A 24,519-nucleotide genomic window follows, 5' to 3' on the forward strand; every position below is an offset into this window, starting at 1 on the left:
AACTAATTTTATTGATAAATAATTTAAAATGTGATATATATCATTTAATAAATTTATTTGAAAGTTAAAAATAGTATATTATATAATATGTAATATATACAACCCGAGCCCAGCCCACTTGCCTTGCCTGCAAACCCTTCTCCCCTTCTCTTCTGCAGTTCTCCTTCCTCTCTCGCCCTCACCCTCGCTGTCTCTCACCCTCGCTGCCTCTCGCTATCTGCCTCCTTTCTCTTGCTAGTCCGCGCGCGCTCGCCCTCGCTAAGGCTCGGCTTCTCTTGCTCTCGCTAGGGCTCGGCCCCTCTCGCTCTCGCTCGCCCTCGCTCTCTCTCACCCTCGCTGCCTCCCGCTCTCTGCCTCATCTCTCTTGCTCGTCCGCTCGCGCTCGCCCTCGCTCTCTGCGTCTCTTGCCCTCGCCCACCGAAACCGCTTTATTTTTCATAGGACTCGGACCGCGTCGCGTGGGTGGGCTTTTTCTAGAAGCAAATGCTTCGAAGTTTCGCTGCCCAAAACCCAGATGGATTGTCAACTCCATAGTTGTCTACGGCAGAAGAAGTGGGTCAGAAACTAGAATTTTTCCCCCCCCTATAACCAGACCCGTACATCCGTAGATGGTTGATCACCAACGCACTGCTAATACGGGGGAAATCACTGTATGAACCAAGAAGAGGCGATTGATCGGTAAATTCTGCAACCCACTTGTTCTTCTTGTTATTTCTGTTCCACGTTACTCTTAAGTTTGTACCATGATTGGACCATCAAATTGTTTCTGGGATGCAGTCATGATGTATGTTGTTTTGCCTCAATGAATTGAAAATTATATAGCGGACTTATTAAACATAGTATCGGTTAATATAATTTTCAATCCAACCGAACCCAAATTAAGAATAGCCTAGTTTCTGGCAATGCCATCAGATTAGAGCCCTTGATGAAATCTTTCAAGAGAAGCTTCTAATCTCATGTAGGAGATGTTGCCAATGGCTTCAGTGGTGGGTTTGCAATAAATTTGTTCTTTCCCATCAATTTGGTTATACTGAGTTGATACTTGGCCTTGGTCACTTACTTGCTAACATTGTATGCTTGTCAAACATTGGACACATATTTGTTTTAGGTACATTTTGTGGCAGCCAATATTTGGGGAGATTAGTTTCAGTCCAGCGTGTGGAGTTATTGGAGTTTGTCTTTGTTTATTGTCGAGTTATCAAGTTTTTTTATGAATGCTATTTGCAAGAGTTTGTCTTTATTTGTTGGTATGTATCAAACTAAAAAAATCATGGTTAAAACCGAAACCGAATGGTTTGGTTATGGTTTTTAATTTTTAAAACCAATGGGTTAATGGTTTGGTTTTGGTTTTAGTATTTTAAGTTTGGTTTGGTTATGGTTTTAGCAAAAACCAAAACCAAACCGAACCATTGCCAACCCTAATGATAAGGTTAGTATAAGGAAAGAAGATTTAGATGAGAGACAATTGAAAGACTCAAATAAGAAATTAATTGAATGACTGATTGATAAAGATTAGTCGATTAACTAGAGAGATCAATTGAGTAACAGAGAGAAATGAAGGTTTACACAGTTGGGTAGTTGAAAGAGTGCTCTTGGAGCATGGAGCAGTACAACATTTAATTAATTCATTCTATTAACATATAATTAATAGAATCTTAGATATGTTTAAGAGAAAAGCCTTTTCCAGTCGGGTTGTGGAAATTACAGTACAACCGGCCAGTCCGACCCGATATCGACCCATTCGGGTCAGGATATAAAATGGTATTTGAGAGTGGGCCAAACTCCCCCAAAACCCTAGCAGCTGCCTGTTGCTCTCTCCCTCTCGCTTGCGAATCCGTCTCCTCTTCTTCTCCGACCAGCAATCGCTGGATGTCGGCTTTCCTGCTCTTCCTCTCGTCCGGCATTCCCTTCTCTCTCATCTGGCCAACTGACTGCAGTCCCAGATGCCGCTGACTAGAGTTTTTCTAATTTAAAGTAAGCACTTAAAGTTCACCGATTTTAATTTTTAGATCCAGTGAGATCCAACCGTTGGATCGTTTTGGTTTTTGGGCATGTGGGTCACAAGTCTAAGGCGGTTTTGATGGTCAGTTCTAATCGTCGGAATCGGCAATGGACGGTGGTCGGCGATGCCCTTCCAAAAACAGGTAGCCTTATTTTTAATTTTCAGATCTAGTGAGATCCAACCGTTGGATTGTTTTTGTTTTTGGGTATGTTGGTCGCAAGAACAAGGCAATTTCGATGGTCGGTTCCAATCGTGGGATTCTGCGTTGACGGTGGCCGGTGATGCCCTTCCAGAAATGGGTTGTTTTTTTTTTTTAAATTAATTTTCAGATCTATTGAAATCCAACCGTTGGATCATTTTGGTTTTTGGATATGTAGATGACAAGACCAAGGCGATTCCGATGGTCGCTTCCAATCCTTGGCATCTGCTATGGACGGTTAAGTTGAGCTAGGTTAGGTTTCGTCAAATTGTTCAATTCTTCAGCAATTGATCTTCGAGTTTTAAAGCATAAGAAGAATTACATCTCTCTCTCTCTCTCTGCGCTATCGCGAGTGGCACAACCCCAATGTTCGTCTCTACTCTCAAGCGACGCCTTTTTAGGTAAGTCAGAACCAGTCTATTTAGTGTTGGGTTGAAATTTGGATGGTGGTGGGATGAGGATTTATATTGTCTGTTTCAATTCAACCCAAGGAATTCTCTCATAATTTTTTTTTCTTTTAAATCTTAAACCTAGAGTATAGTCTTGTACTCATTCCCACTTGTTTATATACCCGTCATTGTAGATTAGCTGTGAGACATAAATGATGTAGAGTCCAATTGTTTAGACAGAGGGAAAATTAGATTTATTAGTTTTGACTGTGCATATAATGCTATATGCGTAGATATTATATGCATACTTGATTGTTCAATTGAATCAAACTCTTTGGCTCATATTTCAGTCTAGTCGGTAGAGAGTAGGAGTGTTCTTGGGTTTAGGTATGTTCAAGAACTAACTTGAACCAAGGTGATTGGGCCAATTTGGTTCAGCTTTTGTTGTTGTTGTTTTCATTATCATTTAGTTGATAAAGAAATAAGGTTCATTGTCGGTTTAGGTATGTTCAAGAACTAACTTGAACCAAGGTGATTGGGCCAATTTGGTTTAGCTTTTGTTGTTGTTGTTTTCATTATCATTTAGTTGATAAAGAAATAAGGTTCATTGTTCGGTGGGAAATAATTAAATTATGATCGATCGTCAGATTAACTTGAGGTCAAGTTCTTGGCTCTACAACTTGGCCAAAGAAAAGTCACTCAATGCTCATCTTTATTAAAGCCCTAGCCTTATAGTCCTAATCCTCAAAACTATTAGTGCAATGCATCAAAGCTCATATTCATCAATTATCAAATCTGGATAACAATTGAACCTATTCCTTATACAGATATAGCTTACCAGTTTGGCTCCAAATTCACAAGTCTCTGTCAAAATGTCTCCTAGAGGGTTAGTCCATGAATCCATGGCTCAGATTGCCTCCAGTAGTTGCTCTGCACTAGAAGCAAATGAAGCGGCATCAGATGATGTTGCTACAGGAGAGCGCTCAACAGCTAGCAATGACAATATCTCTCTCATCCATGGTATTTATAAAAGTAAATAATAAATATATATTATTCATAATGTGCCTTATATAATAGATTCTAATAAAGTGGTTTTTTTTTTTTTTTGGTAGTGATGGATGAAAGTGTGAATGAAGTTGATGGTCGAAGTGAAGATACAAATCCAAGCAAAAAAAGTGCTTCCAAGCATAGCGCCAAAGGAGTAACTAACAAAAGCTGGCGTAGACGTACTCAACCCATGGATGAGAGTATTATTGTCCTATCGAGCATTGCTGAATCATCGAAAAGAATTGCTAATGCTATGGAGATTCAAGCGACATTAGATGCACAAAATCACATCAATTGGCAATTGGTGTTAGAAAAATTAAAAGGCATGAAGATAGATAGGCGTGATATGATGCAAGTCATGAAGGTATTTCAAGCGGATGAAAGTTTTGCTAGAATCTTTATGAGTTTGACTGATGAAGCATTTATGCGGGATTTGGTTTTTGAGAAACTTGGTCGTGATCCACCTCTGCTTAATTAGTGGACGATGTTTAATATGTTTATTCAATACACTGTTTAATTTGTAAGGCAGAACGAATTGCGTATTTTTCTATATTTTGTAACATGTACATTATTTGCATGATTTGTTTGAGTGAGACCGGTGGGTACGTTGTGTCTGTGTTTGCATTGTTGTATGAAAAGAATGAGAAGATAGGCTTATTGCTTTCCTTAGCAATGGTGGTTGTTTTCGTCATTTGGGCTTTCATCTCTTTCCCTCTTGCACTTCTTGGTATTGTTGTTGTAAGAAATTGGAGTGGTGCTCCAACCAATCCATGCCGTGTGAAAACCATTCCTCGTCCAATCCCAGAGAAGAAATGGTACCTCACACCATCTTTTTCTATTTAAAACTACGACTAAACCATATAATTGCTCTTATCCATCCCAAAATTTTCATACATTTATCTCGAAAGAGAATCATCATAGACATTAAATGCAGAAGCTAGAATCGAACCTAATATCTTAACATTAATCATAAATCAATTCTTACATCCTCATTAACCATAAATAAGGTTATATATCATCATTCCTCAAAGTTCGAAGTAGTAAAACTTAAAATACATAACATACATTCAATTCATCATGCACTTTGTTAAGTGCTATTTCATGCCTTATTCATTTTCGTATCTGCTACGATCTCCATCTAGAACGTTTAAATATTCCAGGGGTAAATCCCAAATTAAATGATGAATCATCTAAGTAAGGGTACAAAACATATTTCGTACATGTATGTAAAATGTCATTTTCCATATCATTTCGGTTTGAGCCGACCGTACCTTATTGCTACTCTCCATTTCCATATGATTTCGTTAAACTCCTCTTGACACTTGGCCGTCCACTGCCACGCCTTGTCCTTCTTCAAAAGATAGGTCAAGGAAGCAACCTTCTTCGAATACCCTTGGATGAATTCCCTGTAGTAATTAGCCAAACCAAGGAAAGATCTAAGTTCAAACACCTTTGTTGGAGCAGACCAATTGACTATTGCTTGTACTTTCTTGTCATCCATCTTGACACGCCCTTTGCTAACACGTTGCCCCAAGAACATAATCTCATTTCGGACAAACTTGCATTTATCCTTCTTCACATAGAGCTGGTATTTCCTAAATCGTGAGAACACTTTTCTTAAGTGCAACAAATGATCATCCAACTTCTCACTATAGATCGCAATATCATTCAAGTACATAACAACAAATTGATTGATATATTAATTGAGAACATCATTCTTCAGATTACAAAAGGTAGCAGGGGCATTGGTTAAGCCAAAAGGTATCACCAGAAACTCATAGGCCCCATATTTGCCTACACAAGTAGTTTTTCCCTCATCCCCCTGTTATGCGCACCTGCCAATACCTCACACGCAAATCCAGTTTGTTGAAGTAGGTGGCCCATGCCAGCCTATCAAACATGTCTGCAATAAGTGGAATCGGGTACTTGTTTTTGATAGTCACCTTGTTGGGGGCTTTGTAGTTGACACACATCCGAAAAAACCCATGTAATACCCGGGAAATTCTTAAGGTTATAAATGGCATTTTAGGAAGGGTATAAGTGAAATTTTTGAAAGAACAGGGCTATAGGATACACTATCGTAGTTTTAAGTGATCGAATCGTCCGAAAGGAGTACCCCGAACCTTAGAATTTAAAGGAAAATTGAATAGAATCGATGAATGATGCAAGGCATGATTTTAGGTTGTTACTGTTTTGCCTAAAGTAATTACATGCTGGATTTATTGAAGAAATCAGGAAGAAATAATGATGTTTTGGCAGCAGTTAGTTAATAGGACATAAATATAACTAATTGTTTTATTAAGGGTAGATTTGACTTTTACAAAGTTAGTTATTTCCCTTAGATATTTCCGCCTCCCTTAGTTTATAAATAGAAGGGTGCGGAGGCCAGTTTTATCATCAGTCATTCATATATTTTATTCCTTGGGTTCGGATACAGTGAGAGGCGAGATTAAGAGTTGTGTGATTATAGTTCTTGTTGTCTTCATTAGAGTATTGTATTCGAGAGGCAAGGTGGAGTGAAAGAGGGGTATTCTTGTACTGGTTTCTGATTTGTTTCTAGTGGATTGATTGCTTCTTGGATTGCTGGATGTAGTGCCATGTAAATGGCATAAACCAGGGTAATTCTTGTGTGCTGCATTCTGGTTTGATTTCTCTACTTTTAATTCTGTTGTTATTTTCTATTTTCAGTATTCAATGTTGGTTTGATTTCAGTGAGGTTCTTGAGTGATTCTTGAGAGATCATAGTCTCGGTTTTAACATAGGTATCAAAAAAAGTTGGATTGGGAACAGTTTTTTGTATAACTGTCGATTAGGCTGAGAAAATCGAATTGACGTAGGAAACCACCGAAGAGTCAACGGAATGTGCTGAGGACCAATATTTTATATGTAGAACAACCTTTGAGCGATTTAGGGTTGAAACGAAGGGATTTAGGGTCAAAACAATCAACTGGGCCAAAGTGTAATTTACTAATTTTGCCAAAGGGAGGTGAAAAGGATAATTTTTGGGGAATTTCGAGGATGAAATGAAGAGCACAAAACTTGTGGGGCTTAGTGGTATGGTTAGAAAGATCAGGGGCCTCAAGGAAATGGGTAAACTAAGATTGGAAGAATCAAGGGGGCTGAAGTGTAATTAAGGAAACTTAACAGTGTGAACGCAATAAGGAATTCGGCTGCCGCACTTCCACCGCACGTGACTGCCATTTTCGGAGATGGGACGGCCGAGGGAGGCTTGGGGGAGGTTGTATTCGGCGCTAGGATACTTGGGGGCCAAGCCTTGGTCGGTGATTGGTCAAATGATGGTCGATTTTTGGCTATAAAAGGGGTCTAGGGTTTTGACAATTTTGGCATCAAATTGGTCATGTTTTTTGATGTTTTTGAGAGAGTTGATAAGGGGCTATTGATTCTCGCATCAAGGGGAAGCATTTTGGAGGTTTTGAGAGTATTTTCTTCACGTTTGAAGCCCTGCCGGAAACACGAGGCGGTCGGTGGAGGCCGACTTGCAACTGCCCGTTTGGGGCGTTTTTCGGTGAGCTTTCGGGCAACCAAATGTGTTGTTGTGATCGACTGAGGAAGGGCTTCAAGAGGGTGGGCTTAGTTTGGCCATTAGAGCCGTCGACGGCGGCCAGAATCGAGGAAGAAGGTGGCGCGTGAGCTACACGCGCCACACTTCACACGTAGGGCGCGTGGGACAGGGGTAATTCCGGTATTTCACTTCAATATTTTTCTTAAATTATTTTATGAATTATTGTGTTGAAAAATTTGAAAAAAAGTTTGAGGAGATAATTATTTTGGAATTATCGAGGTGAAAACTAGGAGAAAAATAGAGAAAATTAAGGAAAATAGATTTTGATGCTCCTTTAATTAAATACGGTGTTTAGGGAGTGTCGTGGCTTGAGGTTGAGTACAATTACTGGTGTTTGAGAGTTGGCACGCAAATCGAGGTCGTGCACAAGGATCGAGGCATTCCGAATACATTCGAAGTGAGTAGTTTACCAAAATGTGACTTATTGTGGATGCTTCTACCCTAAAAACTTGGTACTTGTGTTACCTAAATGTGTTGTGATTTTATGCAAAATGGTTTTTTTGTATTCGAACGGTAACCGGTGACAGTTGGTTTCATGAGGGAAGTTCGTCCCTAAACGTTTTGTACTTGTGCATTACATTTCATAAAATGTTTATATGATGCATTGAGTTGTGAAATGTGGCATAGTCATGCGTTTTGTGTTGTTTATATGAAATGTCAGCCTAAAATGTTGTTTGGATAGTGTAGCCGTAATTCTCCAAAGGTATTGCCGGAATAATACAGGTATCTTATGCTGTTGTGCATGCTGGGATAGTCGCATTGGTTTTCGTGCCATGTTGTTTGGTCAGGGAAGTTGCACTAGGATGACTAAGTGATCCATATGGGATTTGAGTTGGGATTGGATAGTGGTTCCTGGATGCTTTTGAGTGGGAACGTAATCCCTGACGTAAATGTGGTGAGCCGGGTTCCTGTATTGATGTGACCCTCGGTTGAGAGTGGTAACGATTGTTTCCAAGATGTTAGGGAGATTCGTTGACCTTGCCCCTCTTAAGCTAGAACCGCGTCGTGTCGATATGTCGGTATGGTGGCATGGCCTTTAGAGAGATTGCTCTTTTCCCGTGGTAGGGTTAAACACTTTGTGGGATTCTCTTGGGCTAGGGCTTGCGGAGTTACGTTGGTTTATTTCATGTCTTACATACATTCATGAAAACGTGTTTTGAACTCTCACTTAGATGATTCATCATGTAATATGGACTTTGTCCCTGGAATATTCAAACGTTCCAAGTGAAGGCAGCGGTGTAAAAGGAAAAGGGATTGCCGAGAAGTGACAGCGATTAGTGGATAGTTTATAGTATGTCGTTTTCAATTACGCTGTTTATTTTGATGACATCGTGTAAACGTTGGTTTGACTTTATATCATGAATAAAGTGGTTTCAGTTATGATCTATTGAGGTTTCGATCTAGCTTTCCGCATTTGAGATGATTTACCTGTCTTAGTTTATTAATGATTCTAAGTTGATAATCTGAGAAGGTGTAACGGGATTTTCGGGGAACGGTTTTTGTGTTGAGTTTTCGTTAGAAAAAAATATATTTCCGGAATCTTACGTTACCTAACGCCCTGGGAAGATAGGGTGTTATACCCATCCTGCTTCTTCTAAAAGAGCACAGGAGCTCCATAAGGTGCCTTGGATAGCTGGATCAAACCTGCATCTAGCAAGTCCTTCAACTGCCTCCTCAACTCTACCAACTCAGATGGTGCTATCCTGTAGGGTGTTTTAGCTGAGGTTCGTGCACCAAGCTGCAACTCAATCTGATGATCCGTTGGCCTCCTAGGTGGCAAGGCCTTTCGCAACTCTGGTGACATGACATCAGTAAACTCGACCAACAAGTCTACCACCACATCAGAGACTTCCACCCACTAATCTGGCTTCATCTCAATCATGGATGCTAGATAGGTAGTTTCCCCCTTCTTAAGGCCTTGCTCAACCTGTATAGCAGAGAGCAACATGCTGCTCCTACCTGCTTTAACCAACGACCTATCAAACATGGCTTGCTTCACAAAGCAAGGTTACTGCTCATCAAAGAACATCACTCCACCCAGGCGTATCATGGGTGTTGCCTTCGCCTGCATTAGAAAGTCTACTCCCAAGATGACATCAAAGTCATCAAGCGGCACCACCATGGAGGGCAACGTCCCCCTCCATGGACCAATTGAGACAACCACCTCTTAAGCTAAACTTAGCACATCCTGGGCTGCTGAATTCACAACTTTGATGCGATTTTGGCATGGCTCCACCATCAGCCCAAGTGCCATTGCCAACCTTCTAGCCATGAAGGCCCCACTGTCCACCAGGGCATAATGATCTTCTCCATTCAGCACAATCTCCACACGAACTAAGCCACCAGTTGGCATGGTTTGGATTGCACTGACCAACAGTTGAAGAGGGCTCACCCACACCTTCTCTTGTTTAGCATTCTCTGTGTCTTGCTTTCCCTTAGCAACCAAGGCATTAAGCCGCTCACGCCTTGGGCATTCCCGTGCCATGTGTGGCCTATCACATATGAAGCATCGCCTAGTCTTGGGTTTCTTTGTCTCGCTCATAGCAGTTTTGCCTTTCCCCTTGTAACTGCTCTTCTGATCCGACCTACGATCATCCTTCGTCTTGCCTTTATTTTTTGCCTTGCCAACAACACCATCATTGGCCCTCAAGGCTCGCAAGTTTATAAAGGCATCTGCAGCAGCCATTGCCGAGGTCAGATCCTTCACATCTTGCCTCCTAAGCTCTGTTTGAGCCCAAGCTTGGAGACCAGACATGAAGTTGAAGAGTTGATCCTCCTTTGACATCTTGTTAATATCCAGCATAAGCGAGCTGAATTGCTTGACATAATCCCGCACGGTTCCAGTTTGCTTCAACTGCTTAAGAGTTTCACGAGCTATCCACGATCCGTGTGAAGGCAAGAACTGAGCCTTCAACTCTGCCTTCAGTTCATCCCACGTCTGGATTCGAGGTTTGTCCTTGTCATCTGATGACACACGGGTTCGCCACCAAATCTTTGCATCACCCGCCAAGAACATGCTTGCAAGATCCACCTTCTCGTCCTCAAGTATTCGAGCAGTCTTGAAGTACTGCTCCATATCCCATAAAAAGTTTTCCAGAGTCTTTGATTCCCGCACCTCAGTGAAGGCCTTTGGCTCGGGCACGTTCAGCTTTAGTGTTGCCTCACCCCCACCAGAGGGTTCACTCATCAATGCACGTTTCAGCAAGGTCATATCCCCTTGCAGGGCATCCATTTGATCATTCAAGGCTACCTCACGAGCTTCTGCTTGAGCAGTTAGATCTGTCTCCAAGGAAGCCATCTTCGCAACCAAAGTCTCTTCCCACGCCATGGCGTGGTCTTTCCATGATGTGCAGAAATCATCCACCAAGGTTTGCAACTCCTCTAGGGACGAGGCTACACTTGCCACCTTCTGGGTCAGTGAAATATCATTAGGAGGGTCCCTCTCCCCTACTTGAGCTTTTAGACGAGCAACACGATCACAGACAGCTTCGTTCCCACCAGTCATTGTCTTTACCCGCTTCTTTGTATAGCAACAAACTTGGCTCTGATGCCAACTTGTCACAAGACTAGCCTTGGATTCTGGCCAAGAACCTTGTGATGGCTATAAGTTCGCACACTTAGATCAGCCAACAACCCTCCAGGGTTAATTCACCAAACAAAGGAAAGCGCACACAAAGAATATGGGAAAAATCCCAACCTTTTATTCAATCCGAGAATACAAAGGAAAATGGCTTGGGCTATGCTCTCTCTCTAACAAGCTACCAAAATCGCCCATAAAGCCACATATATATAGGCTACAAAAAATACAAGTGATTATGCCTCATAACCGTCACTACTGAACTATAGGGCCACATGCACCATGTCCAGCAACCGTCTGTGGGCCGCATGACTTGTCTGGCTGACACCTGTTGCAATTGCCTCGACCCCCTCGCGCACGCATGGCCCTCGTGGGCGCACCTTGCGCGAACGTGCTCCGCACATTGGGGGACTGCTCGGGCCACGCCCCCACATTGCTGCAACCGCTCCAGCCTGTTGGCTTTGCCTCCTGCCAAGGCGCACGGATTGCCCTCGTGTCCTGCACATCTCAGCCAGCTCAACTTGCCAGCGTGCCCGCATCCCTCGGCCTGCGTGGCTGCCTCGTGGCATCCGCCCCACACCATCAGGTCCAGCCCCATCTATGCGTGTCAGCTATGCCAACCGTTGCCTTGTGTGCAGGCGCCTCAGCCATAAGTATTCTGCCGCACACTGCTGCATCACCATGCATATTTGCTACCACCTTGGCACGACAGCCTTGTGCCATCCAACACTTGAGCCTGCCATCCGCCCATCACCCGCCATGACACGCCACCCTCGTGCCACAATGCTTCACTGAAGCTGGGCAAATTCTGGTGAGCTTGCCAGAGACATTACACTCCCTCTCGCTTGCATCTCCGTCTTTTCTTCTTCTCCCGCCAACAGTCGCTGGATGTCAGTTCGCCTGCTCTTCCTCTCGTTTGGCATTCCCTTCTCTCTCATCCGGCCAACTGATTGCAGTCCCAGACGCCGCCGACCAGAGTTTCTCCGATTTAAAGTAAGCACTTAAAAGTTCAACGATTTTAATTTTCAGATCCAGTGAGATCCAACTGTTGGATCGTTTTGGTTTTTGGATATGTGAGTCACAAGACTAAGGCGATTCTGATGGTCGGTTCCAATCGTCAAAATTGACAATGGACAGTGGCCGGCAATGCCCTTCCAAAAACGGGTAGCCTTATTTTTAATTTTCAGATCTAGTGAGATCCAACTGTTGGATTGTTTTTGTTTTTGGGTATGCTGGTCACAAGAACAAGGCAATTTCGATGGTCGATTCCAATCATGGGATTCTGTGTTGACGGTGGTCGGCGATGCCCTTCCTAAAATGGGTAGTTTTTTTTTTTTTTTTTAAATTAATTTTCAGATCTATTGAAATCCAACTGTTGGATCATTTTGGTTTTTGGATATGTAGATGACAAGACCAAGGCGATTCCGATCGTCGCTTTCGATCCTCGATATCTGCTATGGACGATTAAGTTGAGCTAGGTTAGGTTTCGTCAAATTGTTCAATTCTTCAGCATTTGATCTTCAAGTTTTAAAGCATAAGAAGAATTACATCTCTCTCTCTCTCTCTCTCTCTCTCTCTCTCTCTACGCTACCGCGAGCGGCACAACCCCAGTGTTCGTCTCTACTTTCAAACGACGCCTCTTTAGGTAAGTCAGAACCAGCCTATTCAGTGTTGGGTTGAAATCTGGATGGTGGTGGGATGAGGATTTATATTGTCTGTTTCAATTCAACCCAAGGATTCTCTCATATAAATTTTTTTTCTTTTAAATCTTAAACCTAGAGTATAGTTTTGTACTCGCTCCCTCCTGTTTATATACCCGTCATTGTAGATTAGCTGTGAGACATAAATGATGTAGAGCCCAATTGTTTAGACAGGGAAAATTAGATTTATTAGTTTTGACCGTGCATATCAATTGAATCAAACTCTTTGGCTCATATTTCAGTCTGGTCGGTAAAGAGCAGGAGTGTTCCTGGGTTTAGGTAAGTTCAAGAACTAACTTGAACCAAGGTGATTGGGCCAATTTGGTTCAGCTTTTGTTGTTGTTGTTTTCATTATCATTTAGTTGATGAAGAAATAAGGTTCATTGTTCTGTGGGAAATAATTAAATTATGATCGGTCGTCAGATTAACTTGAGGTCAAGTTCTTGGCTCTACAACTTGGCCAAAGAAAAGTCACTCAATGCTCATCTTTATTAAAGCCCTGCCTTACAGTCTTAATCCTCAAAACTGTTAGTGCAATGCATCAAAGCTCATATTCATCGATTATCAAATCTGGATAACAATTGAACCTATTCCTTATACAGATATAGCTTACCAGTTTGGCTCCAAATTCACAAGTCTCTGTCAAAATGTTTCCTGGAGGGTTAGTCCATGAATCCATGGCTCAGATTGCCTCCAGTAGTTGCTCTGCACCAGAAGCAAATGAAGCGACATCAGATGATGGTGGCATTGTTGGCGGGATGGCTCGTTTGGGAATTGGAGGTCATGAGATTAACAGCTCCAACAACGATGAGGATGGTGGTGGTATTCAGGTCACATGCTTCACTGAAGTTATGGATGATGTTACCCTCCACTTTCAGATCATTAGTCTCCACAAACAGGTTCAAATTCCCAGATTCAATATTCTTTTTAGATACTATCTCACCAAATTCCATAGCTTACTGAGATTGTTCTGTACCCATTTCATAACTGTTTTGCCTACCAATTGCATCTACACGTGTGCCTGTGTTTATATCTGTATGAGTTACGTTTATTTGTACAAATTGCACTGATTCTAGCAACAATAGTATTATCAAGAATAGTAGAATCTTAGAAATATTGTATGAAGAAAATTTTGGAGAACAAGCCAGTTGACTTGAGGGCTTGCAATTGATTGCGCAGCATGATAGTATCAAGGGAGAAAAGTTAATGGCATATTCTTCATCTAAGCAATGAGATTTTTTGGCTGATAATGACTACCCAATTCTCTAGCTAGAGATTTCCCATGTTGTATGTTAAGTGTCTAGTTATGGATTTAGCTAATGGTTTTGTAAAAGTTCTGAATAGTTGATGCCCTTGATTTTCAAAATTTTTAGAAAAGAAAAACTAACAATAATAAGAAATAAAATGAAATAAATTACTCTTGGCCAATTTTCAAGTTGTGTTACTAAGTTGCCCCTGTACAGCTGTACTTGGTTAGGACTTCTATAGCACGACTATTTTTTTTATTATTAAATCATGAGTAATTTGACCTAGGAAATTGTGCATTGTTGTATAGTACCTTTTCTTTCCTTACATGAATATGATTGACATGACCCTATAAATCACACATAACTTGGAAGTGTGACCTAGCCAATCACTTGTCATTTAGATTAGGGATATCACAAGTAGCTAGACATAGTGGATATTTCATTATTCTAATTTTGCATAGCTTGAATAGCACCTAACATTGCTCATTTTGTATTGCACACAACGAGTAACACAATCTCATTGGTCACTCTTTTCAAATCTGGCTAACTCTAGTAGTAGGACCTAGCTAATTGCTCATTATGCAGATTGCATAACATCAATGCAACCTAGATGGAGATCCTCAGAGGCCTGACTTATTATTTTATGTTTCTTTCTTGAATAGGGGTAGCTTGACCCAAGTGATCAGTAGTGTCAAAGGATAAAAAGGAAGTGGGCAAACTAAAAATATTGGGCTCTTGCATAAGTACAAAAGGAATAAGATGGAAGCCCCTAAAAAATATAGGAAGAGCTGCTTGAGGCAGTACCCTACAAAGAAAAGGAGACATGTTACAACCTGGATGTAGGCAGACGTCCAAGTTCTTGAATGCAGCAGATTATTATGCTGGAGTTATTAATTTTCGGTTCTGGAGTTGATAGCTGTAATAAACTTAGTAACTGCCTGTAAGAGTGGCTATATAAGCCACTCGAGAAACTGTTTGGAGGTGTGGATGAATAACAGAGTTCAAGTTCTCTATTTTCTCTTCAATTCTCTCCCTACTTTCTCTCTATTACTCCCGCGTTGCTCTCTCTCTCTTTCTCCCTCTCTTTCAATTCTATCTTTGGGGAAAACCGTAGTCTAGTCCGGGTTCCTGACAAAGTGGTATCAGAGCAGTCAGTTCTCGGCTGTTGATCTAGGCAAATCGTAGCAGTTGATCCAGAGTTGAATTCAGAAGGTGAGCAGAAGAGATGGCCAAAGGAACTAGCATGAAGGAGTTGGAGGCGAGGTTGGATACCATGGAGATGGGTTTGTGGCAGATTTAGGAGGAGGTGAGTCGTGGTTGGGAGGAGAACGCTGCCACCAGAGAAGTTGTGCAGCCATTGGGAAGAGAAGTTAAGGTAGAATTCTCTAACTTGCTAACCTCGGCTGAAGGTTGGATGGGCTCCTAAGAATGTTGTAAAAAATGCCTCAGGCCAGCCTATTGAAGGACTTTCCTCCAAGATCCACTTCAGAGCTGATCTTGACAAGAGCGGGCATTCTTCCGCATGCTTCTACATCATGGGAAGATGAAGAATGACCTGAACTAGATCAGGCAGTCCAGGTAAGGGGGATCTTATCAAAATCGCCAACATACACCTATACCTGGGCTGGAAATCCCTATGTTTGAAGGTGTTAAACCACTATGGTGGATTATGAGGTGTGAAGGATTCTTTCAATACTATAATGTAGCAGAATGCCAGAAAATCAGTGTTGCAGCAGCCTATCTCGATGATATGGCTGATGCGTGGTATTGAGGTTGGATTAAAATGAGGAATAAGGCAAATTGGATTGAATTTGTAGAAGATTTTTGTGATAGGTTTGGTGAGAAAAATATGACAGATGTAATTGAGGAATTTAATAAACTGAAGTAGGAAGGATCTGGGATGGAATATCAGATTCAATTTGAAGAGTTGAGATCTTCAATACTGAATTCACAACCTACTTTAGCTGAGCATTACTTTGTTTCTAGTTTTATTAGTGGCCTAACGGATGAATTGAGGCCAACTGTAAAGATGATGCAACCTGCCACTGTCAAGCAGGCTGTTGAGAAAAGGGAGGTTATAAGAGCTCGCATTGGAGGTAATCTTCTGAAAACACAAGATCCTATTGGGAAATCATCCTTTGACCAGTTAGCAATCGGAAGCAAATTCTTGGACTGCAACATGAGGACTGAATCGAGGAAATCTGAATCTTGGGTGTGTTTGATAGCATGGAAATTCCATGGAAAATGTCACATCCGAGGAATTAAATTCCATCTTTACTGTTTGACATATTGCATTTTTCATAAAATTGAATTCCATGGTACAACCATTAAAGCATGTTTTGGCCTATTTTCCATGAAAAATTCCATTTAGTGGGGGTGGGGGGGGGGGGGGGGGAGGACTGAATCGAGGAAATCTGAATCTTGGGTGTGTTTGATAGCAATTGAATTCCATGGTACAACCATTAAAGCATGTTTTGGCCTATTTTCCATGAAAAATTCCATTTAGTGGGGGGGGAGGACTGAACCGAGGAAATCTGAATCTTGGGTGTGTTTGATAGCATGGAAATTCCATGGAAAATGTCAGATCCGAGGAATTAAATTCCATCTTTACTGTTTGACATATTGCATTTTTCATAAAATTGAATTCCATGGTACAACCATTAAAGCATGTTTTGGCCTATTTTCCATGAAAAATTCCATTTAGTGGGGGGGGGGGAGGAGGACTGAATCGAGGAAATCTGAATCTTGGGTGTGTTTGATAGCATGGAAATTCCATGGAAAATGTCACATCCGAGGAATTAAATTCCATCTTTACTATTTGACATATTGCATTTTTCATAAAATTGAATTCCATGGTACAACCATTAAAGCATGTTTTGGCCTATTTTCCATGAAAAATTCCATTTAGTGGGGGGGGGGGGGGTTTGTTTTCCATACAAGTTGGAAAATGTTTTCTTTTCCAACTAAATGCTATCAAACACACCCTTAAGGTTTGTACTAACCCTAATGCAGTCAAATCTCTTTCTATGGAGCAAAGGAGACAATTAGGCTTGCGCTACAAACGTGGTGCAAAATTTAGTCCAGGACACCAGTGCAAAGGGTCGTTATTATATATGGAAGGATTGGATGAAGAGGTAGTAGAAGAAGAGGAGGATGTTGTAGGGATTGGATGAAGAAATATGTTACGGTAGTAGAACTAACTAATGGGCTATTGGGCCTAGTAGTTACGATTGCCTTTTGATTAGAAAAATAAGTGGCGTTCGGGCATAGCTGGATGAGTGTTCTAGCATGCACGTGACTGGTGTGAAGAATGTAAAGGCAAGTGGACTAAGGCTAACCGTTTTTGGCGCCTAAAGTTGGTGATAGATTAGTATATATTGTGTTGATCTACGCTTAAGTCCAGCATGTTGATTGAATTGGAAATTAGTTTGCCTCCAAACTCGTTTCCTTCTCAATTCTGAATTCTCTCTTACCCCCTTCTTCCCCCCCTAAATTATCTATTCTTCTTCTCGGAACCCAAGGTTTCTCCCTTGTTAGATCGAAGGTCTATCAAATTGGTATCAGAGCTTAGCCCTGGCTGGCTATTTCCAGCGAATTTTTGAGCAATGGCTGACGACACGCGAATGAAACAGATGGAGATGCAATTACAACAAGTAGTTGCGACGGTGACGAAGGTTCAGACGCGGGTAGGTTTGATGGAGGATAGAATTGGAGTTGTCGTTGATTAGAAGTTAGAAGCCGTCTCAGATCGACTGCAAGGGGAGATGCATGACCAGATCAGGGAGGAGATGCGAGAGCACAACAATATGGTGCAATACTAGATACAACAATTCGCAATGATGTTCGCGAATCAGACACCGGTGGCTTGTCCCCTGATTTTCCACCTCGTGAGAGATCGGATCCCATACTACCAGGTATTGGTACGAGTCATGGAAGAGTCGGATCTGCGGAATTGGGGATGGATCCAGTGGCTACTAGAGAAAACAGGGAAGGCAGGAGGACCGAGGCTTCGACGAATTCTGGTCATACGAATATTCCGGTGCCTAAGTTAGAATTGCCAATGTTTGATGAGACGAAACCTGGTGGTGGATCAGGAGGTGCGAGAAACTATTTAGTACCCACCAAGTGGCTGAGGACCAGAAGGTGACTCTGGCAGCAGCATATTTGAATGACGTAGGCGACGTTTGGTTCCAAGGATGGGCAGGAGTGAGGGATAATTATAGTTGGGAGGAGTTTGCGAAGGGAATGTGTGAGAGATTTGGAGAACGGAGAACGGTGAACATTGTAGAGGAGTTCAATAAGTTGAGACAAATGGGGACTGTACATGAGTACCAGCTTCAATTTGAAGAATTGAAATCACTCATGCTTAACAAGAATCCCTGTATGAATGAGGAGTATTTCGTATCGAGCTTCATCAGCAGATTAAACGATGATCTTAGATCCATTGTAAAAATGACGAGGCCTCGATCAGTGCAAGAAGCAGCCGAAGATGCTTTGCTACTAGAATTAATAGTAGAAGCATTGATGAAGAAACAGAGAAGCCAAATGAGGGGAGTTAATGCGGTAATGGCACTTTCAGGAGGACAGATACAAAACAAGGAAAATTTCAGAGGAGGAACTAGTATGAGATATATAGCCAATTCAATCCTTAATCCAAGTCTATAATAGAGGGATAAGCTCATTGAGCAAAGGAGGGCTGTGGGATTATGTTTTAAATGTGGGGATAAATTCACCATCAGACACCAGTGCAAGAAGCAATTGCTTCTACTAGAAGGAGAAGAAGGTGAAGAGGAAGAGGATATGGTTGTGATAAAAGACGAGGAAGATGAAGGGAAGGGGGTTATTTCCTTACATGCAATCAAAGGAATGGCCAATAGTAAAATTATCAAAGTTGAGGGAAAGGTGCAGGACAACACCCTCATGGTCTTGATAGACAGTGGAAGTACCCACAGTTTTCTCGACGAGGGTACAACTAAGAGGATGAAATGGCCATTGGCCAACACACAGCCACTGTCAGTAACAGTTGCCAATGGAAGCAAAATGATCAGCAAAACTGCATGCTTGGGATTTTTCTGGGAAATGCAAGGGGAGGAGTATCAGGTGGATCTGAGGCTACTTAAGTTGGGAGGGTGTTACATTGTACTTGGGGTAGATTGGATGAGGGGAGTCGGCTAAATCAGTTTCAACTTCAACAAAATGGAGATGACCCTAGATAAGGAAGGAAAGAGAATGGTGCTACAGGGGAATATGGAATTGGGAACATGTAAGATGATCAAGGGAAAGCGGTTGCAACAACTAATCAGAAGGAATGTGTCCCAAGTAGCACAGCTATTTTCCATTGAAGCAGTGGAGTAGACGGAGATTGAAGGAGATCTTACAACCAAGGGCCTACCCTCTACTACAGCAGTGGAGTAGACGGAGATTGAAGGAGATCTTACAACCAAGGGCTTACCCTCTACTACCACTTGGCAGGTACATGAATTGGCTTGTCTTGATGCATTATTGGTTGAATACCAAGACCTCTTCGTAGAACCTAAGACCTTACCCCTAAAAAGATCCCTAGACCACACAATACCCCTTCAACCTAATGTGGAACCAATGAACATTAGGTCCTACCGTTACCCTCCCAAGCTCAAATCGGAGATTGAAAAACTTGTGAAAGAAATGCTGAACCAAGATACCATTAGACCCAGCCATAGTCCATTTGCTTCCCCCGTCCTATTGGTGAAAAAGAAAGATGGCACACGGCGTTTTTGTATCGACTATAGACAACTCAATGCCATTACCATCAAGGATAAGTTTCCAATACCAATCATTGAGTACCTTTTAGATGAGCTCAAGCATGCATCTATATTTTCTAAACTTGACCTAAGATCCAGATACCATCAAATTAGGATGGATCCAAAAGATATATCCAAAATAGCTTTCAAGACCAACCATGGCCACAACCACCTTCCAAGCTCTCATGAACCAAATTTTTGAACCATATCTCAGAAAATTTGTGTTGGTTTTCTTTGATGACATCCTAGTCTATAGCCCTTTGATCAACACCTAATTCATCTTAGGGCTACATTTGAGATCTTGAGATTCTACCAATTGTACATCAAATAGTCAAAGTGCTCTTTTGCACAAAAACAAGTGGAATATCTTGGACATGTGATTTTAGGGGCTGGAGTGGGCACTGACCCAAAGAAAATTGAAGTTGTGATAGCCTGGCCGAAGCCCACTGGCATCAAGGCATTAAGAGGATTTTTAGGGCTCTTCGAGTATTACCGGAGGTTTGTAAAGAACTACAGCCTGATCAGTAAGCCCTTAACGGAGTTATTGAAGAAAGAAGGCTTCAAGTGGAACCCCAAGGCTGAGGAAGCCTTTGAGCAATTGAAGAAAGCTCTTAGTGAAGTGCCCGTGCTGGGTTTACCTGACTTTAGCAAACCATTCGTGCTAGAGACCGATGCTAGCAACTATGGTATAGGGGCAATTCTCTCATAGGAAGGCAAGCCTTTAGCTTTCCTAAGTCAATCCCTAGCCCCAAGACACTAAGGCCTCAGTATTTACGAGAAAAAATTGATGGCGGTCCTCATGGCAGTCAAGAAATGGCGACACTACCTAGAAGGAGGTAGGTTTATTATCCGAACAAACTATGAAAGCTTAAAGTTCCTAATGCAGCAAAGATTACACACTCAATTGCAAAAGAAAGGGATGACCAAACTCATGGGGATGGGCTATGTAATTCAGTTCAGGAGAGGGAAGGACAATGCATCAGCTGATGCTTTGTCATGCCGCCAGGAGGAATGGAAGAATGCAGCTATTTTAGCAGTAGTGCCTAATTGGCTACAGGAAGTTACTCACAGTTACCAACAAGGAGAAATGGATCAAGGGACTTTTGGAGCAACTAAACGTAGATGCTAATAGCAAATCGGATTACTCATTCAACAATGTAGTGATAAGGTATAAAGGCAAGCTGGTGATCGGGGACAATGATGAGTTGAAAGGCAGAATCTTACAAACATTACATGAGTCTCCTATAGGAGGCCATTCTGGGATACAAAACACTTACCGCAAAGAGTACAATAGGTATTCTTCTAGCCTAAACTTAAAAAATGTGTGTGGGATTACGTGTTGGGTTGTGATGTGTGCAAAAGATGTAAACACGAGACAATTGCCCACCTAGGGTTATTGCAACCTTTGGCTATTCCTGACCAAGTATGAACCCATCTAACCATGGATTTCATAGAAGGACTTCCTAGATCATAAGGAAAAGACTGCATAATGGTGGTGGTTGATAGATTCTCCAAGTTCAGCCATTTCATTGGCTTATCTCACCCATTTTCAGCACAAGAGGCAGCTCGAATTTTCATGGATAATGTAGTGAAGCTACATGGGATTCCACAATCTATGGTCTCAGACAAAGACAAGATATTCACCAGCATATTCTGGAGAGAACTGATGAAATCCCTCGGCACCAAGCTGTTCATGTCCACTGCATATCACCCTGAAACAGATGGCCAATCGGAAAGGGTGAATCAATGCTTGGAAGCATACTTACGGTGCTTTAGTTTCCTTCAACCTCGAGGGTGGCATAAATGGTTAGCACTCGCTCAGTGGTGGTATAATTCGAGCTTCCGTAGCTCAATTAAAATGACCCCCTTTGAGGCCCTCTATGGCTACAAACCTCAGTTGTTACCAGCAATTGGGGGTCAATCTACAATAGCAGCAATGGAGACCTATTTGCAGCAGAGGCAAGACGTCATTCAAATGGTAAAAAGGGAGCTGGCTAAGGCTCAAAATCGGATGAAGCAAATGGCTAATCGAAGAAGAAGCTAGCGAAATTTTTCTGTTGAGGAGAATGTCTACCTAAAGCTGAACTCGCAACATCTCAAGTCATTAAGTCCCCGGCCATTATGTAAGTTGAGTCCTAAATATTATGGGCCATTTCCCATATTGGAGAAGATAGGAGCAGTGGCATACAAGCTGCAATTGCCGGAGGAAGCACGCATCCACCCCGTGTTTCACGTTTCCCTTCTCAAGAAGGCCATTGGAACACAACAATTCTTGCCTACACTTCCCCTAATGAGAGAAGACGAGATAGAAGTACCAGTCCCTATAGCTATCCTAGACAAACGAGTCATACATCGGCAAGGCGCCCCACTCACCCAAGTGTTGGTTAAATGGTCCTCACTCCATGAGGACAACACCACATGGGAATATCTGCCATACTTGCTTCAGCAATTTCCAAATTCAGCCAGCTTGCTGCATATTTCTTGGGGACAAGAAATGCTTGGGGGGGGGGATTGTTACATTAATAGAACTAACTAATGGGCTATTGGGCCTAGTAGATACGGTTGCCTTTTGATTAGAAAAATAAGTGGCATTCGGGCATAGCTGGAGGAGTGTTCCAGCATGCACGTGACTGGTGCGAAGAATGTAAAGGCAAGTGGACTAAGGCTAACCGTTTTTGGCGCCTAAAGTTGGTGATAGATCAGTATATATTGAGCTGATCTACACCTAAGTCCAGCATGTTGATTGAATTGGAAATTAGTTTCCCTCCAAACTTTCTTCCTTCTCAATTCTGAATTCTCTCTTACCCCCTTCTTTCCCCCCTAAATTCTCTATTCTTCTTCTCGGAACCCAAGGTTTCTCCTTTGTCAGATCGAAGGTCTGACAAAATAGTGACCAATTACTGTGATTTTTTTGGGGATAAGAAATCTTTTAAGGGGAGGGAATGTCATGACCCAGATGTAGGCAGACATCCAAGCTCTTGAATGCAGTGGATTATTGTGCAGGAGTTATTAATTTTCGGTTATAGAGTTGGTAACTGTAATATAATTAGTAACTACCTGTGAGAGTGTCTATATAAGCCACTCGAGAAACTGTTTGGATGGATGAATAACAGAATTCAAGTTCTCTCTTTTCTTTTCAATTCTCTCCCTACTTTCTCTTTGTTACTTCATCATTGCTCTCTCTTTCTCCCTCTCTTTCAATTTTATCTTTGAAGAAAACCATAGTCTCTGGACCGGGTTCTTGACAGCATGGCCATGGAGGATCAGTGTGGTGACTAAGCCAGTTGGACGTGTGCATGACCCTTTTCTTTTTTGCTTACATGGGCCATTGGTGCAATCCAGCCTCACAGCTTATGAACTCACAACTCATAATAGGATCCAGTAACCTGCAACAGGGTCATGTGACGATGTGAATCTGAGTCTCACAGCAAATGGGTCGACCATGTTGCATGTCCCAAAGGGTCATGCAAGCATAAATAGTTGTGCAGCAGAAGATAGGTTGTGTTGTCTGACGGGGCCTTGTTGGTTGTGCAAGCATAACTAGGTTGTGTTATGTTTTGTTGTGATTGTTACAGCAAAAAGGATTAATTAAAATTTTGTTTCCAAATCTGCTTCAGAAATCATTTAATTTGTGATTGTTATAGCAAATATTGCTAGTTACCGGAGGAGCATCCGTTTCTGAAGCAATTAGAACTTGTAAAAGATCAAAATTCAAGGCTTGTTTAGATTATTTGTTCTTTTCCTTAACTCTGCCTTATAGTTGTAGTGTATCTTAAAGTTGATTGAGAGAACTCAACTGCTCTCCTAATTGAAATTATCATGCTTTATTTTGTCATCTTATTTCATTTTCCATGACTTTAATTAGATTTATGCATGGATTGGTTGCAACTCTGCCAAGTTTGGACATTTATATGCTGCTGCCCCTACCCCACCTGTAAGTTGTCAAATTTTACTCCATCAAAGCTTGCAGCTTTTCTGCAATTCATCATTGTTTTCTTAGGACAAATTAATTCCCACCATACAAAAAATTACCTGTGGTTGCTAAGAGACACAAAATTCTTTCAGTTAGAAGAAACTAGAAGCAATTGAATTTTCTATTTAGGCCCTATCGCACTTACCTAGTCTGCTTGAGGCAGCCATTTTTTCCTTGTCTTATACGAAGCAATCATTATCATCTTGCTGTTTGATGGTTATGTACAGAACAGTACTGTAAGTGTTACTAACTTACTTGGAGGAACTTCTGATAACACAGGATCTAGCGTTGCTCGTCGACTCGGTAAACTCTGATCGACATTTAACCATTTTCGTTTAAGAATTCCTCGGATCTGTACACTGACCTGTGATTTTTCTTGCAGTTCACAAAACGGGTCTTAATGTTTTACTAGCCTGTAACATTCCAAAGAATAGTCCCACCCTTGAGGTTCTCTCTCTCTCTCTCTCTCTCTCTCTCTCTCTCGCTGTGAATCACTTGCATGTATGCATTGTTTTTTGCATGAGGCTTCCAATTCCCAGTGTTGATCCATATTTCCATACTTTTTTATCCGGGTTTTTCAGGCAGCTGCTGAGAAAAAGCTGGTGCAGAAGCTAATTAACCTGGGATACGTTAGGCCGAAAAGTAAAGGATCTTCTTCATAGTTTATCCCGTGTACATACTACAGATGCAATTGTATTGCCTTAGTGATTCCTCTGGCTTTTTGTTTCCTCCTATTAAGGGCCTAGGCGACATTGTTGTGATGTGCTGCACCTGCTGTGTTATGTTATGCTATGAAAGTAATATGATAAAAAGTAATTCTTGGTAATTTAGTGCAGTAGTGTGCTTATTTATTTTAAAAACTAGTAATGAATGTTTGATTAATATTTCAGACTTATTACTTGCTATTAACATTCGTAAACACAATACCTACTAAACGTTTACTTTTTATCATTATTGCTTTCACAATACAATGCAACAATACCTAACACAAGGCCGCAATGTCAAAAAAGCCTTTCAGCCAT

General features: G+C 41.6%; 1 protein-coding gene across 5 annotated transcripts; it reads left to right on the plus strand.

The window, feature by feature from the left end:
- The first annotated feature begins 110 nt into the window (after positions 1–110).
- On the plus strand, positions 111–24,327 carry LOC127808370 (uncharacterized). 5 transcript variants are annotated; one of them, XM_052346899.1, is made up of 8 exons: positions 111–678; positions 3,418–3,610; positions 3,703–4,001; positions 13,100–13,396; positions 23,390–23,458; positions 23,725–23,800; positions 23,880–23,944; positions 24,079–24,327. In XM_052346899.1, the coding sequence occupies exons 4-8, from the start codon at positions 13,145–13,147 to the stop codon at positions 24,157–24,159; spliced, it is 543 nt and encodes a 180-aa protein (XP_052202859.1). In that variant the 5' UTR covers positions 111–678; positions 3,418–3,610; positions 3,703–4,001; positions 13,100–13,144; the 3' UTR covers positions 24,160–24,327. The 5 variants fall into 5 exon arrangements, with proteins under 5 accessions (XP_052202859.1, XP_052202882.1, XP_052202865.1 ...); XM_052346922.1 differs by having other exon boundaries at positions 23,730–23,800; XM_052346905.1 differs by lacking the exon at positions 3,418–3,610.
- Positions 24,328–24,519: the final 192 nt, after the last annotated feature.

This window comes from Diospyros lotus, chromosome 1 (assembly GCF_014633365.1).
Source record: "Diospyros lotus cultivar Yz01 chromosome 1, ASM1463336v1, whole genome shotgun sequence".
Taxonomy (NCBI): Eukaryota; Viridiplantae; Streptophyta; class Magnoliopsida; order Ericales; family Ebenaceae; genus Diospyros; species Diospyros lotus.

What these genes read in the sequence shown, in the direction of transcription:
- LOC127808370 (XM_052346899.1), top strand. Translation starts at nt 13,145, where the DNA reads ATGTTTCCTGGAGGGTTAGTCCATGAATCCATGGCTCAGATTGCCTCC. An exon ending in TCATTAGTCTCCACAAACAG is followed by an intron (nt 13,397 to 23,389) that starts GTTCAAATTCCC and finishes GACTTTAATTAG; the next exon opens with ATTTATGCATGGATTGGTTG. An exon ending in CTGCTGCCCCTACCCCACCT is followed by an intron (nt 23,459 to 23,724) that starts GTAAGTTGTCAA and finishes GGTTATGTACAG; the next exon opens with AACAGTACTGTAAGTGTTAC.